This window comes from Calidris pugnax, unplaced genomic scaffold, assembly GCF_001431845.1.
Source record: "Calidris pugnax isolate Ruff unplaced genomic scaffold, ASM143184v1 scaffold83, whole genome shotgun sequence".
Taxonomy (NCBI): Eukaryota; Metazoa; Chordata; class Aves; order Charadriiformes; family Scolopacidae; genus Calidris; species Calidris pugnax.
The window spans coordinates 70871-85710 of NW_015090802.1; the positions used below are offsets into that span (position 1 = coordinate 70871).

At 50.5% G+C, this 14840-nt stretch overlaps 1 protein-coding gene across 1 annotated transcript; it reads right to left on the bottom strand.

The window, feature by feature from the left end:
• Nucleotides 1-9978: 9978 nt before the first annotated feature.
• Nucleotides 9979-14774, bottom strand: SRSF6 (serine/arginine-rich splicing factor 6). The gene is made up of 5 exons (XM_014937564.1): nucleotides 14468-14774; nucleotides 12977-13104; nucleotides 12536-12744; nucleotides 11625-11714; nucleotides 9979-11509 (listed from the first exon to the last, which is right to left on the bottom strand). The coding sequence occupies exons 1-5, from the start codon at nucleotides 14757-14759 to the stop codon at nucleotides 11146-11148; spliced, it is 1083 nt and encodes a 360-aa protein (XP_014793050.1). The 5' UTR covers nucleotides 14760-14774; the 3' UTR covers nucleotides 9979-11145.
• Between the last annotated feature and the right edge of the window lie 66 nt (nucleotides 14775-14840).

Sequence of the window (14840 nt, forward strand, 5' to 3'; positions counted from 1 at the left end):
GTCCGTGGGGGGGCGGGCGGTAATTGGGCAGGGTGAAAATGCAATGCACTTAATGAGCGCCGTCGCCATGGCAACGCGCGGGTGCCTCCACGCCGCAGTGGCGGTGGTTTAATCCCGCCGCAGGATTTCGGGGAGCGGGATGGCGGGGATAAAAGGGGGGAGAGGGGGATCGCCATGACAACGCCGCGGACACCCCCCCGCTCCCTCCTCCTTCCCCTCACCCCCAGGATGTGCCGGGTCCCCGGGGCCTCCCCCCCGGCTCCTCCCGCCCGTCCCGGGCTTGTCCCCGCCGCGCTGAGGAGCCCCCGATGGCGCCCGTCACCCCGGGCCAGGCTGGGCTGTGGGGTGCCAGCGTCCCCCCCAACTCGGACTGGCTGAAACACCCTTTTCCACTGTTTTTTCTCTCTGGGGTTAGATGGGACGAGGGGGAGTTGAAAGCCAGGAGCTGCTTTTTCCCTAAAGTCACAGATACTGACCTAATCCCCCTCGGAGAGCAGTCGGACTGATGGCAACGTGTCCTCCTCTCCCCAGCAGCCCAAACCGGCTCCCCCGGGACCAAACCGGCTCCCCAAAGCCTTCTCCGACGGGGACGGGCATGGGCTGCCCCAGCGAAGATGGAGAAGCCTCTCCTCCTCCTCAGCACTCCCACCACATCCTCAAAGAACAACCGGAGAAGGTTGACACGACCCCCCGGGATCACCGGGGAGTGAAAGGATGGCTCAGACTCATTCTCTGGAGCAAATGCAGGAGTCAAATGCGGAGTGTTCCCCAAGTCCTATGGTCAAAACATGGGGCATCTTACCTGCCCCCCTGGTAGTATTTTATGGCCACGCAGGAGTGTGCCTTTTAGACGCTCACGCAATGTCTGCCCCACTTACCCACCGAGGGTGGGAGATGAAGGAGCCCGGGCTGGAAGCACAAGGACCAAAAAGCGGCTGAGAATGGCACTGGGTGCGTGTGGGGTGGCCGGGGAGAGGCGAGGTGCTGCTCACCCTGTGGCCAGCTCCAGCCGGGGGCTGCCCTCGCTTCGGGGGGGTGCAGGAGCAAGCCCTGTGTTTCTAGTGTAACTACCTCCCAGTTTTTTATCACCTTGAGTTTTGTACTCCGATGTTTTTTAATGCACAAAAAAAAAAAAAGTTGAAGTCAAAGACTCTGCTGGAAAGGATTAGATCTGCTCTGTCCCAGAGCAGACAGGTCTCCTGTGTGCAAAATACCCTCTCTAGGTAGTATCAAGACCAGTGATAGAGATTTAAAAAAAAGAAGTAATAATCAAGGGAAGCCAGAAATAGGGCTTGTTGTCATGTTTGAATTGATCTAGGATCCCAAACTTCCCAGTTATTGGCTTTCCTCCCCATAGGCAATGAGCCTCCTTCACTTTCAATGACAGCTCAAGCAGACTGGAAAGAAATTCTTTGGTGTGAGGGTGGTGAAAAAGAAGTAATAATCAAGGGAAGCCAGAAATAGGGCTTGTTGTCATGTTTGAATTGATCTAGGATCCCAAACTTCCCAGTTATTGGCTTTCCTCCCCATAGGCAATGAGCCTCCTTCACTTTCAATGACAGCTCAAGCAGACTGGAAAGAAATTCTTTGGCGTGAGGGTGGTGAGAGCCTGGCCCAGGTTGCCCAGAGAAGCTGTGGCTGCCCCATCCCTGGAGGGGTTCAAGGGCAGGTTGGAGGGGGCTTGGAGCAACCTGGTGTGGTGGGAGGTGTCCCTGCCCAGGGCAGGGGGGTTGGAACTTGATGATCTTTAAGATCCCTTCCAACCCAAACGATTTGATGATTCTATGATTCTATGAAATTGGGAAGTAACTAACAGGTATTTGCTGCTGCTGCCACCTTCTTTCCCATCTACAAATGTACCCTCAGTGGCACAGCACGGCGTAGGAAAAGGTCTTCCCATAGAAATCTTTATAGGCTGCAGGGGAGGTTCAGATAGATTTGAATCAGGAGCGGAGTGAAACTCAGGCACCTGAAAAACAACTCAGGATTCACCTTCTCCCATTGGTTCCCAGTTCCTGGTTATGCTTGCCATAAAAAAAAAAAAAAAAAAAATCATGAATTAGAATGAGGAATTCCTGGGAAATGGCAACTTCAGGCAAAAAAAGAGGAAGCATCTGTGGCTTCCCTGCAGCCCTCTGGTTGATGTAAGAGCAGAGCATTTCTCCCTCCTGTGCCTCAGCTTCCGTTTCCACAACCTCTGTTGTAAAGCATCTTAATTTATACGTACAAACTGGGGGGTGAGAGGCTGGAGAGCAGCCCCACGGAGAGAGCTCTGGGGTCTGTGCTGGTGGAGGTTGAGCCAGCCGTGCCCTGGGGACACCAAGCACCAAGAGGTGACTGTCCCACTCTGCACCGTACTGGAGTGGCCCCAGCTCCAGCTCCCAGCTCCCAGTGCAGCTCTGGGCACCTCCATGGGAGGAGGACATCAGATATTGGAGTTTGTCCAGAGGAGGGTGACCGGGATGGTGAGGGGTCTCAAGGGCATGGCCCAGGAGCAGTGGCTGAGGTCACTGGGCTCGTTCAGCCTGGAGAAGAGAAGGCCAGGGGGTGCCCTCATGGCACCTGCACCTTCCTCATGGGGGGCAGTGGAGGGGAGGCACCCATCTCCTCTCTCTGGTGACCAGTGATGGGACATGAGGGAATGGAACGAGGCTGCCTCAGGGGAAGCTCAGGTTGGACATGAGGAAAAGTTTCACTGAGTGGTTGCTTGGTTCCTGCTCCCCAGGGAAGTGGTCACAGCACCGTTTTAGCTTTGGTCAGGTTTAGTTTGAGGCAGTCCTGCAAGGAGCGGGGTGTTGGACTTGATGATCCTTATGGGTCCCTTCCAACCCGAGAGGTTCTGTGATTCTATGAACTTCTGCTTATTTTAACTTAGTTCTTAGTAATGCTTTTATTATATTCTGACACGGTTCATCAGACTCCACTGTGCCATGAATACCACTAGACCAAACCAGTGAGGACTGGAGCAGGGCTGTGCTCCACAAGAGATGCTCTGGGAGGCCTTGGGCCAGGGTTCCTCCTGGTGCATTCTGCTCTTCACGGGATGGCAGCATCTACAGGTGGTTGCTCCTGACGTTCCTGTCCTCACCCATGTTCGATTGACTCAAGAGAGACCTTACAAAAGATGAAGCAAAAGGACTGAGGTACAAACTGACGGCTGTAGTTTTTATTCCCACTGGGCAAATCACTGCAATTCCGTGCCTCAGTTTCCCACTCTCTAGGGGCTTTTCTGCAGGGGGAGCTACCAAACAATTCTGCTCTGGGTGGTCAAACGCACACAGGTGACACCGAAATTACGGCAAATGGTGGATGACACTTTCCGCTCACAGAGCAGTGATTTTTCATTATCAGCAGATAGACCCAGAAGAGGTGCGTGGGGAGGCTCTTTCCAAATGTTTTCTCCCGTCTCCCCAGTTACTGTCGGTGCTGGCTCCAGGCTGGGTGCTGTGTCCGTGCCAGAGAGGTGAACAGAACAGGAGATGCCACCCCAGGGCAGCTGTCACACGCCGCCATCTCCCCCCGGTTCCTTGTCCCAGGGGGTGTCAGTGTCACTGTCACACCACTGGGGTCACGGGAGACTCTTTGCTGTGTTTTCCTCTCCGGTTGGTGCTGAGGGAGGATGCTGAGCTGATGCTGAGCGGGACCAGGGACACAAAGGCCGCGCAGGGGAAAGCTTTTTGTGCTTCACCCACTTCCAGGAGAAACGTTGCTCTTCGGGAGGGAGCAACCGCATGTGGGGATTACACCCAGCAGATGAGACGCGATCTGTTTTACCCCGACTGACTTAATGGCACTGGCTTTCCTTTCCCCATTCCCAGGATAATCCTGTTCCTGGCACTGCAGACACCAGCAAGATGTTTGCCTGAGTAATTCCTCCCACAGTTCCATCCACAGGGGAGCACAGGCTGCGCCTCCCAGTCCCCCCCAGCCCCGCCGGCACCCGCAGAGCTTTCCCTTCTCTATTTGCAGTATTTTGGACCGAAATCACTGCACTCAGTTCTTCCCCAAAGGCAAAACATTGGAGCAAAACAAGTTTTTTGCTTTGAAAATGAGCAAAAATACTGATTTTTAAAAACGGGTGTTTGCAATGTTTTAAATTGAAGCAGACCCCCCTGCAGAAGTTCACTTTCTGTGAACAAAAGGAGGAGGACACGTTATTATCAGATGTAGCTAAAAGGGTAGAAGTTTACGAGCCACTTGGGAACAGTTTATTTCCATTCTCTATTGGATTAGGACACAACCTAAACTCCCCCTCTGACATCTACATACACATTCAGCAAAAATAACTATGCCTGAAGAAGCTGTGAGAGAGAAGAGCTATTTGATTCTTTCCCTCTAACCACAAAACAAAACCTGGGGGAAAAGGGCTGATGCCAACGTTAACAGATACCCTTACGATCCCAAGAACAGTTAAAACTCTGAACCATTAATAGCTGCCAGCACACAAAGTGATATTTGTGTTACTTTTGCTTCTCACCTCCCCTATTCACATTAAATAGATGTTACAAAGCGCACTATCTGCCATTTGTGTTGCAGGAACTTTACCTTCTCATCAACAACATTCCAACTCCTTCAAATGAACAGCTTTCACAGAAGCACAGGATCACATGGGGCTGGAGGGGACCTCTGGAGATCACCCAGTCCAACCCCCTGCCAGAGCAGGGCCACCCAGAGCAGGTCCCACAGGAACGTGTCCAGGCGGGGTTTGAATGTCTCCAGAGAAGGAGACTCCACCACCTCCCTGGGCAGCCTCTGCCAGGGCTCTGCCACCCTCACAGGGAAGAAGTTCCTCCTCATGTTTAGAGGGCACTTCTTATGTTCCAGTTTGTGCCCATTTCCTCTTGTCCTGTCCCTGGGCACCACTGAAAAAAGACTGGCCCCATCCTCCTGACACCCACCCTTTAAGTATTTATAGGCATTGATCAGATCCCCCCTCAGTCTTCTCTAGACTTAAAAACCCAAGTCCCTCAGCCTCTCCTCATAAGGGAGATGCTCCAGGTCCCTAATCATCTTCATAGCCCTCTGCTGCACCCTCTCCAGCAGTTCCCTGTCCTTCTGGAACTGGGGAGCCCAGAACTGGTCCCAGTGCTCCAGCTGGGGCCTCCCCAGGGCAGAGCAGAGGGGCAGGATGACCTCCCTCCACCTGCTGGCCACGCTCTTCTTCATGCCCCCCAGGATGCCCTTGGCCTTCTTGGCCACAAGGGCCCATTGCTGGCTCATGGGCATCCTGGTGTCCACCAGGACTCCCAGGTCTTTCTCCTCAGAGCTGCTCTCCAGCAGGTCACCCCCAACCTGTCCTGGTGCAGGGGGTTATTCCTCCCCAGGGGCAGGAACCTACACTTGCCTTTGTCGAAGTTCATCAGGTTCCTCTCTGCCCAGTTCCCCAGCCTGCCCAGGTCTCACTGTGTGGCAGCACAGCCCTCTGGCTTGCTCTCAAATGACCACAGCGTTTTTGCATCATCCCTCAAGGATATGGAACATCAGCTCCAGCTAAGCCTTCGGGATTTCCAGGCTCCTGAGCTAAATTCCTACTTTCGCGCTCTGACTTAGGGAATTGCTCTGTGGATGTCACAATCCCAACCTGAACTAGGTGTGAGTAGGAATCAGAAACGGTTCAAGTTATTCCCTGTGTGAATAACAAATCCAGCGATCGTACGCTGAATGCCCCTCCCCGTGGGGCCTGCGGAGCAGGGTACAATCTGGTTTGGGACAGAGAAATCGCCCCATTGTAAACGGGCTCTAAAAATGCAACATTTAGAGGTAGAAATGTAGGAAAAAAGGAGCGTTGCCTGTTCTGGCCACTCACAGCCTCGCTCGAAGCACAGCAATATTGCTGGGTGAGACAGATTTTGTGTATCCCAGAGCTGTGCTCTCCCTTACAGCACGCCACACGCCGGACCCGCTTTCCCTCAGTGACGCAGTCGATGGCCAATTCAATGGGTACGTCTTGTGACAGCACAGTTTAAATCCTCTCCTCCTTAGTCCTTCTCCTGCTCTTTTTAAAGCGATGATTTCTCTACACTGAGCATGAATCAGGCCCGTGTGTCTGCCCGTTAAACTCACTGTGTTCTTTATCACGGTGGCACGGGAACCCACTGAAGCAGAACCCCTTGCCCAGGCTCTGACAGTGGCGGCACCACCTTCCGAAAACCCCAGATGTAAAGGCTGAGGGAAGCCTTTCTGGGCCGTGGCACCAGAGGAGGTACCATCTCTGTTCAGCTGCCCCCCGCACTGGCTCTGTGCCTCCCCTGCCAGGCAGGTCTCACAGCAGTCCCCAGGCACTGCCCACCTCACGCTTCAGGCTGGAGCCAGTCACCTGCCTGCATCAGGAAAAATCCCATTGTCCAGCTTGCCTCCTCACCAGCCCAGCTGCACCAGGAATTTGTCTCTTCTCCATCAAAGCTCTGAGCCAGAAGCCACAGCAGGGAAAGAAGCCACCTTTTTTTGGAGCTGGGAAATTCTCTTTTACGCCCTCCTGACACGGGCAGTCCAGGAGATAAAGTTCCAAGCACAGAAATGACGGGTCACCCAGGAACTCTGAGCAAGAATGAACTTTGTTTCATGCCAGCTTTCCCCGTTTGTGTGTGATGGCCAGTGTCACTGTCCAAGCAAGACTTGGAATAACCTTTAGGAGCACCCAGGAACATCCTCCTGCTGTCTGCTGGGGCTGGAGCGACACGCACTGAAGAGAGAGGGGTTTGCACCACCCCAACTTAAAGCAGGTATTTTACATCACACAAATCGCTGATTTAAGGACAGAACATTTAGAGAACGAGTCATCTGAGGAGAGGCTGAGGGAACTGGGCATGTTGAGTTTGGAGAAGAGGAGGCTGAGGGGAGACCTCATTGCCCTCTACAGCTCCCTGAGAGGAGGGTGTAGAGAGGTGGGGGTTGGCCTCTTCTCCCAAGGGAATCATGACAGGAGCAGAGGAAATGGTCTGAAGTTGGGGCAGGGGAGGTTTAGATTAGAATTAGGAAGAATGACTTTCCTGAGAGGGTGGTCAGGCACTGGAACAGCCTGCCCAGGGGGGTGGTGGAGTCACCATCCCTGGAGGGATTTAGGGCATGCTCTAGTGCCCAAGATTATTGGTTAGTGGGTGGGTGTGATGTGGTGGGGTGTTGTGTTTCTGTTGTTTTGCTTTTGTTTTGTTTGTTTTTTTTTTTAAGGTTGGACTCGATGATCTCAGAGGTCCCTTCCAACCATGGTGATTCTGTGATTCTGTGAACATGCATTGGCCAAGAAGGCCAATGGCAACCCTGGGGTACATTAGGAGGAGTGTGATCAGCAGGTGCAGGAAGGTCACCCTCCCCCTCTGCTCTGCCCTGGGGAGGTCCCATCTGGAGCACTGGGTCCAGTTCTGGGCTCCCCAGTTCAAGGACAGAGAACTGCTGGAGAGGGGACAGCAAAGGGCTACTCTGGAGAAGGGTGAGGGGGGATCTCATCAACGTCTATAAATACTTAAAGGGCGGGTGTCAGGAGGATGGGGCCAGTCTTTTTTCCAGTGACAGGACAAAAGGAGATGGGCACAAACTTGAATGTAGAAAGTTCCACCTAAACATGAGGAGGAACTTCTTTCCTGTGAGGGCGGCAGAGCCCTGGCAGAGGCTGCCCAGGGAGGTGGTGGAGTCTCCTTCTCTGGAGACATTCAAACCCACCTGGACACGTTCCTGTGGGACCTGCTCTGGGTGGCCCTGCTCTGGCAGGGGGTTGGACTGGGTGATCTCCAGAGGTCCCTTCCAGCCCCACAGCATCCTGTGATTTATGTCCAACACCACCATGCAGGGAGGGGCGCTTTTTTAAGTACAGGAAAAGGTCAGGAACAAACCCCAAACACAGCCTCAGACTTTAAGTTTTGCTTTTTTTTTTTTTAATGGTAACATTGGTTTCTCCTTCACAACTTGCTACTGGGCACTAAGACTCTAACTCACTCCTGCACTCCACGTTTGATGAGAAGGAACATTTCTCTTGTCCTTTTAAGAACCAATTTATATTGTCTATAGCAAATGCAGAAAAAAAGACTCAGGATGCCTAATAGTAGAGCACCTTTCCGAAAACATGGTTCCCCAGTTGGTTAAAAACTGAGATAATGGTGACACCAGATGGTTTTGCCATGGGGTACTGCTGCAGGGCAGTGCACAGCACAGCCCTCGGCGCTCTTTTACGCTTCCATGAAGTTTAAGACACACATCCACACGCTTTCCTAACATCTACACATCTCAGAAACAATCCCACTCATGATCACAAATCCACACCAGTCTGAGAGCCTTCCACTCACAAAAAAATTAAGAAAGAAGTGCTGCCAGTCAGGGGGTGCCGGGGGCTGGGTTTTGTCAGTGGCTTCTATATATATATAAAGTTACCATGAGCCTTGTGCTGAGCTCAGTATCTGGCACTCCTGAAATCCCACCCGCTTTTCAGAGCAAACAAATCCAGAAGGATGTGAGCCCTGCCAAGGAATTCCTGCTTCATTGGCACAGCAAAGGGCCATTCCTCTCTGGCAGAGCAGCCCAGGGGGACAGCGCCTGTGGCGCCAGCAACAGGAAAAGAAATCTTGGGTATTTCAAGGAGTTACAGGCAAGTTGGTTAAATTCAGTCTAGACCCTCCCTGTAAGCAACCCATGAATAAAGATGATTTCAAACATAACCAGTATCTTAACAGGCTCATTTCAGAAAGCTAAGAGTATATTAGGTAAAAGCCATCATTAGGCATCGTTACCCCAGACCAGGGTGCTAGTGGCTACAGTAAGGCCAGGCCATTCTGGAAATTGGTTTTAGACACCAGCTGTTACTAATATCTACAAGCTTGTGCAAAAAAAATTAAATAATTAGTTAACATCTTTTACTACCGCAAAGACGCACAGAGATACTGAAAATAAGCATACACCTTTCATCAACTGAGCCACCAGCTCAATTCTTGTTCGAGGAGCACGATGCATTTTACTGGCCCCCTGGAAGCTCATCAAGAGAGGAGCAGTTCTCCTTGAAGTCTGACCTACTCCACCATCAGCACAAATAAAACCAAAGGGACATAATACTGTTGTGTCAAGTTCAAGGGAGGTATTTGCACAGGCCTAGCTCAGGGCTGTTGCCTGCATTACACTGCTCTTACACACTCTGACACACCTGAAATCCAACCCAGAGGAGTTAGTGCCTGCGCTGATCACAACTACAGTATGGAGTTTTTCTAGTTATTATGCTAAAATACACCTTAACTAAAAAAAAATTCCAATATTTTTTTTTTTTTTTTTAAGAAATTACTTATAAGAAATTAACTAAACACAGGCATCACCTCATTCCAGGTGGAGAGAGCAAAGCTCCAGCTCTCAGCGCGCTCTGCACAAGTCGAGGTTCAGTCACAGCAGAGATATCTGTGACTCCACGGCTACAGACACCCACTGAGGGTGAGCTGGGCAGCTCACACACAGCTGCTTTTCATTCTGGGGGCAGAAACAGCACAGAAAGGGAACAATATAAAAGCAACACATGCCACTTCACCACTTCCACTCAGGTGCCATTGGGAACATGAGCTCATCAGGCAAAACGCACTCCCTCCCCCTGGGATCGCACAGCTACTCACGTGCAACAGGCAAAAGCTTTCCAGAGAGGAACAGAAAATGGGAAGAAACCAAATATTAATTTTCAAGAGAACTGTTTAGATCATAAAGCAATTCCTGGAAAGCAAAATTTGGCACTAAGTCGCATTTGGGCGCAGGCTCGAGGTGTTCCTTGTGCCTGATGCCATTCACCAGAGTGGCCCTGGGAAACTTCACATCCAGCCACGCTCCAGAGAAGGACAAGGCACTTTGGGGACACACGGTGCTTGGCTGCCTCGGCTGGTCCAAGGCCACTGCCAGAGCTCCCCTGGTCTCTTCCTAAAACAAAGAAGTTCCTCCAGCAAAGAGCTAAGAAGGATAAACTGCGGTTTCCCCAGCATGAGGCAGAAACCCCATCCCACCACACTGCAATAAACACAAGAGTTTGAGTCACCAATTTAATTTTATACAAGTCAAACTACACATTGTATAAAGAGTACAAGGCAGTTCTAATGTTCGCTATTGCATGTTACAAAAATCAATTTAGCTATAAAGGGGTATTTTTGGGATGAGTTCTATTCCACAATTTAAGTGAATTGGCAACTGTGGTTCAGCAAAGCCTTTGTTAAGACTAGAACTCTAGCTCAGAGATTACATTTCCAATAAAGGGCAGACTTACACACAAATAGGATTATACTTCTAGTCTGAAGCAAAATGTTAACATAAATGAGTCAAAGAGGGAGGGAAGACAGTTTTTATTTACTTAGTTTTCATAACCAATAGGTGTTTTGAGGCTGACAAACCATACAACATACTAGTGACTTGGACCACATCCAAGAGACACGGCAGTGTCTGAAACCCAGTGACACTTGAGATTCAAGCCAGAAACAAAAAAAAAAAAAGGTGAGAAAGGTTTCATTCTTTCAAGTTTGAAAGGTAGGATTTTTCAGCAATACTGTACGATCCAGGTTCCCCAGTACCCTTATTACCTTGAATACAGTCACAGTACAGGTGGGAATGTTCTTTTGGCAAGTTAGGATACAACATAAATGCTTCAACTTGAGTTTATTGCTGGTCTAAAAAAATCTCCCCAGTATCGGTAGCAGTGGCTGTGGTTTGCAGCCTGCACCCACAAATTAACATGACCCCGACAATTATCTGACCTGCCCAGCAAGGCAATCCTGCCTTTGGTAGCAAGCGGTAACCTAGTAAGCTAATGATACCCATAGTTTTAAAACCATGAAAAAAAAAATAGGAAAAAAAAAGATACTTTCAAAAAAGCCCAGATTTAAGCCTGTTTATATTCAGTTTATTTTTAATATAAAAACCACTTTGCACTGAAGAGTAGTTAAGTTACTCCTGCGGAAATGCTATAAAATCAAACTTTTAGCTGAATTTCTACAAAAAGGGGACTTTTCCTGCTTTGTACCACCATCCCATCTGGTATTTTCAAATTTGGGATACAAATTAAACCCTTACGCCTTAGTTCTTAGGCCATTCACTCCTGCAAGAGAAAAAACCCAACTTCTGAAGTACTAACATAACACTAATGGCCTGACAAGTAGGAAAATGTTCCGTAATAGTGTGCAATGTAAGAGGAGAGTTCTAGTCTTAATCTCTTGAACTAGATCTTGATCGTGAGCGAGATTTTGAGCGAGATCTGGAGCGGGACCTCGATGCAGCTCTTTTGGCTGGCGACTCGGAGCGAGCCTTGGCAGACGGCTGCTGCTGCAGAGAATTGGAACGAGACCTGCTCCTTGACCTGGACTTAGACTTAGCATCTCCTTTACCATTTTCTTTGGGAGATCGAGACCTGGACCTGGATCTGGACCGAGACTTCTCAGACTTCTCCTTGGATCTGCTGTGCGAGCGGGACCCCCTGTCAGACTTGGGTTTGGATTTGCTCTTTGATCGAGACTTCCTGCTTTTAGATCTGGAACGTGAGCGGTCTTTGCTTCGTGACCTGGATTTAGAGCTTTCAAAAGGAGAGAGAGTTTAATCCGCATGAACCCAAGTGTACTTACAGCAGCTGTAAATATCTATCAATAAGTAGCAGTTCCTGTACTAACAGAAAACAATGTATCACTTACCGGGAACGGCTTTTGGAGACACTACGGGACCGGCTGCGGCTGCTCCGACTCCTCCGGCTTCTGCTTCTAGACCGTCTTCTCGAGCGTGACCTGGAGACATTAAACATGGGATTTGGCCCTTGTTCTTTAACGTCTGGTGTGCCCTGCTGTGCTACCTCACAGAGAAGAAGCTGCTAAAGCACTTCTCAAAACCAAGTATGGCCACATCAAGACACACTGTTAAACCACCCAGGTTCAATATCCTGTCAATGGATTACATCTCGTGTCTCACCTGTGACAAACCCTCAAACCTGGCTCTGCTGTATGACAATCCTTCAGGGTCCAGAGGAGGGCCACAAGGATGATCAGGGGGATGGAGCACCTCTGCTCCGAGGACAGGCTGAGGGAGCTGGGGTTGTTCAGCCTGGAGGAGGCTCCGGGGAGACCTAATAGCGGCCTTCCAGTACCTGAAGGGGCCTACAGGAAGGCTGGGGAGAGCCTGTTTAGAAAGGCCTGCAGTGACAGGACGAGGGGCAATGGCTTCAAGCTGGAGGGGAACAGATTTAGGTTGGAGATTAGGAGAGGGTTCTTCACTGTGAGGGTGGTGGAGCACTGGAACAGGTTGCCCAGGGAGGTGGTTGAGGCCCCTTCCCTGGAGATATTCAAGGAGAGGCTCGACGAGGCCCTGGGCAACCTGGTCTAGTTGGGGGTGTCCCTGCTGACTGCAGGGGGGGTGGGACTAGATGACCTTTGGAGGTCCCATCCGGCCTGGGCAATTCTATGATTCTATGATTAAAGAATTCCTTCTACATTCCCAGGCATCCTCCTATTCCTACAATATCAACTGAGGTAACCGCTGCAGGTAGGGCTACCTACACCCATTCTCAGCGTGAACTCTCTCAACGCAGAGACCAACGTGTCCCAAAGGTTACCTTGACCTGCTGCCGGAGTAGGATCTCCTGTGGCTCGACCGCGGCTTGTCTTCAACCAGCCTGATCTTCCTGCCGTTGATCTCGGTGCCGTCCAGCTTGTCCAGGGCACGCTTCATGTCCGAGTAGGATCGGAACTCAATCACTCCTTCGTTTGTACGTTCTTTGTGAGCATCTGCATAGGTCACCTCACCAGCTTGTCTCATGAAATCCTTCAGGGAGCAGATGAAGAACAACCTAAGCGTCCCATGGGCTTACGCTCTGCATTAACATTCATTTAAGACAAGTCTGAGCAAATGCAAGAAGCATTAATTGCGCGTAAACAGTCACGCACAAAATACTCCTCAATTACTTCTACCTAAATCAAAATGAACACTGATATTAAAGGAAGTTATTGCTTCCCACTAGTCACAACAGGCTCTGGGACAGAAGGTTAATACGTACTTTCAAATCCTGCCAACTACAGCGACTGGAAAGGTTTTCAACAATCAGTCTGTACTCTGTACGAACGGGCGGTCCGTATTTATCTCTTCCAGATTGTCTCCGACTGCTATATCCGCCACCACCCCCACCTTTATTGTACAAAGAAATGAAGTTAGATGGTCTCCTAGCATGAAGAAAACTAAATGTTCTGAAAAAGTTAGTTAAACAGTTATATTTACTGGAGTAGGACTTTATTTCTCTAAGCCTCCAATAAACTTTGCAATTTTTGCCATGATCTATATTAATGGCAAATCAAACAGACTAAAATCCTACAAGTCTGTGCTCCTAAGATCTGTTAGAGAGTGACTGCTCCTTATTAGATTCACCTTGCTAAGTTTTATTTTACAGAACATTGTAAAATATAAAACTTAACTGATTACATGCATTTCTACATTTTACAAAAACGTTTACTAGTTACACTAAGTACTTACATCACAGTATGAGGTTTTTGGTGGTGGTTTGGCCACAAAACACGCAAGGTAACAGTCACCTAGTTCAGTTTAACCAGTTTTGTCTAACCCTTGGAATCCTCACCATCACCCTGCGTCTAATGGCAAAAGGCTGCTGTCGTCATGGCTTCCGGTAAGGTCAGCCAAAGGGTCATAGGGCAAGGGTCACACAATGTATGGAAAAGCCATGGCCAATCAGGAAAGGCAGTCATCTTAGCCTCAGTGGACACAGCCTCAGCCCCACTGGTCACTTTTAAATTGAAACATCAAGGACTTGTTAAAAAGTTTGAATTGAACATGCAACAATTTTAAACAACATACATTTGATTCTTTTCAAAAAGACAAGATACCCACCCCCCCCAAAACACCACGTTTCTACAGAATACTGAAAGCTGCACCTCAGTACTTTTAATTACAGTACTAGGCCAGTTAAGTTCTATACAGCTCAGCTCAAGAAACAATACGAGCGAGCTGAAGACAGAAATATTTACAGTCCCCCCCCACTTAGAACAACAGATTCCAGCTTGAAAACCTCCCCCCACCCCTTCTATGTATTCAACCGAAACATTCACATGAAAGTTTACAGCTGAGCGCTGCTACCCCAGTTACACAACGGTGTTTATTCATTAACATCAGTGACGCAACACCACTGTTTCATCGAAATGCTCCCGAGAACACTGGAGCCCTTAAATTAGCAGAGCATATCGTCTGTAATTAACGAGAAACCCCTTCTAGAAGGCCCCAGATTTGCAGCCGGAATCGCTTCACATTTTTGCCCTCCTAAGTTTCTTAGGGGATATCCCAGCGCAACGCCGGGGCCGGGAAAAAAGGCCCGCCTGCTCCCGGCGATGCACCGGGGACATCCCCTACCCCCGGGGACAGCGACAGCCCCGCCACCACCCCCACCCGACTCGGTGTCCCGTCCCCTCCAGCACCCCCGCGGCCTCCTGCCCTTCACCCGCTGCAGCCCGGTAACCCCGCAGGAAGACGGGCCCGTACTCACTGCGACTACTGTAGCTGTACCCGTCCCTGTCGCGGCGGGGCCCGCGGGCGTGCTCCACGATCACCCGCTCCCCGCACAGATCCTTGCCGTTCAGCTCGTAAACGGCATCGTCGGCGTCTCGGGAGTCCTCGAACTCCACGAAGCCGTAACTAAGGGGGGGGTCGGGGGGAAGCAAGGAGGGCCCCGTCAGGCGCGGCGGGACAATGGGCGCCGTCCCCGCCGCAGCGCCCCCGCTCCCCCCCGCGCCGCCGCCATCTTGAGCCGGGCGCCACGCGGCAGCGGCCGACAACATGGGGGAGGACAGGAGGGAGGGAAGGAGAGGGCGGCGGGGGAAGGGGGCCGGCGGGGCAGCCCTCGGGCCGGCGCTCACCCG

What these genes read in the sequence shown, in the direction of transcription:
- SRSF6 (XM_014937564.1), bottom strand. Translation starts at nt 14,759, where the DNA reads ATGTTGTCGGCCGCTGCCGCGTGGCGCCCGGCTCAAGATGGCGGCGGC. An exon ending in GTACAGCTACAGTAGTCGCA is followed by an intron (nt 13,105 to 14,467) that starts GTGAGTACGGGC and finishes TGTACAATAAAG; the next exon opens with GTGGGGGTGGTGGCGGATAT. An exon ending in GTCTCCAAAAGCCGTTCCCG is followed by an intron (nt 11,510 to 11,624) that starts GTAAGTGATACA and finishes TCCTTTTGAAAG; the next exon opens with CTCTAAATCCAGGTCACGAA.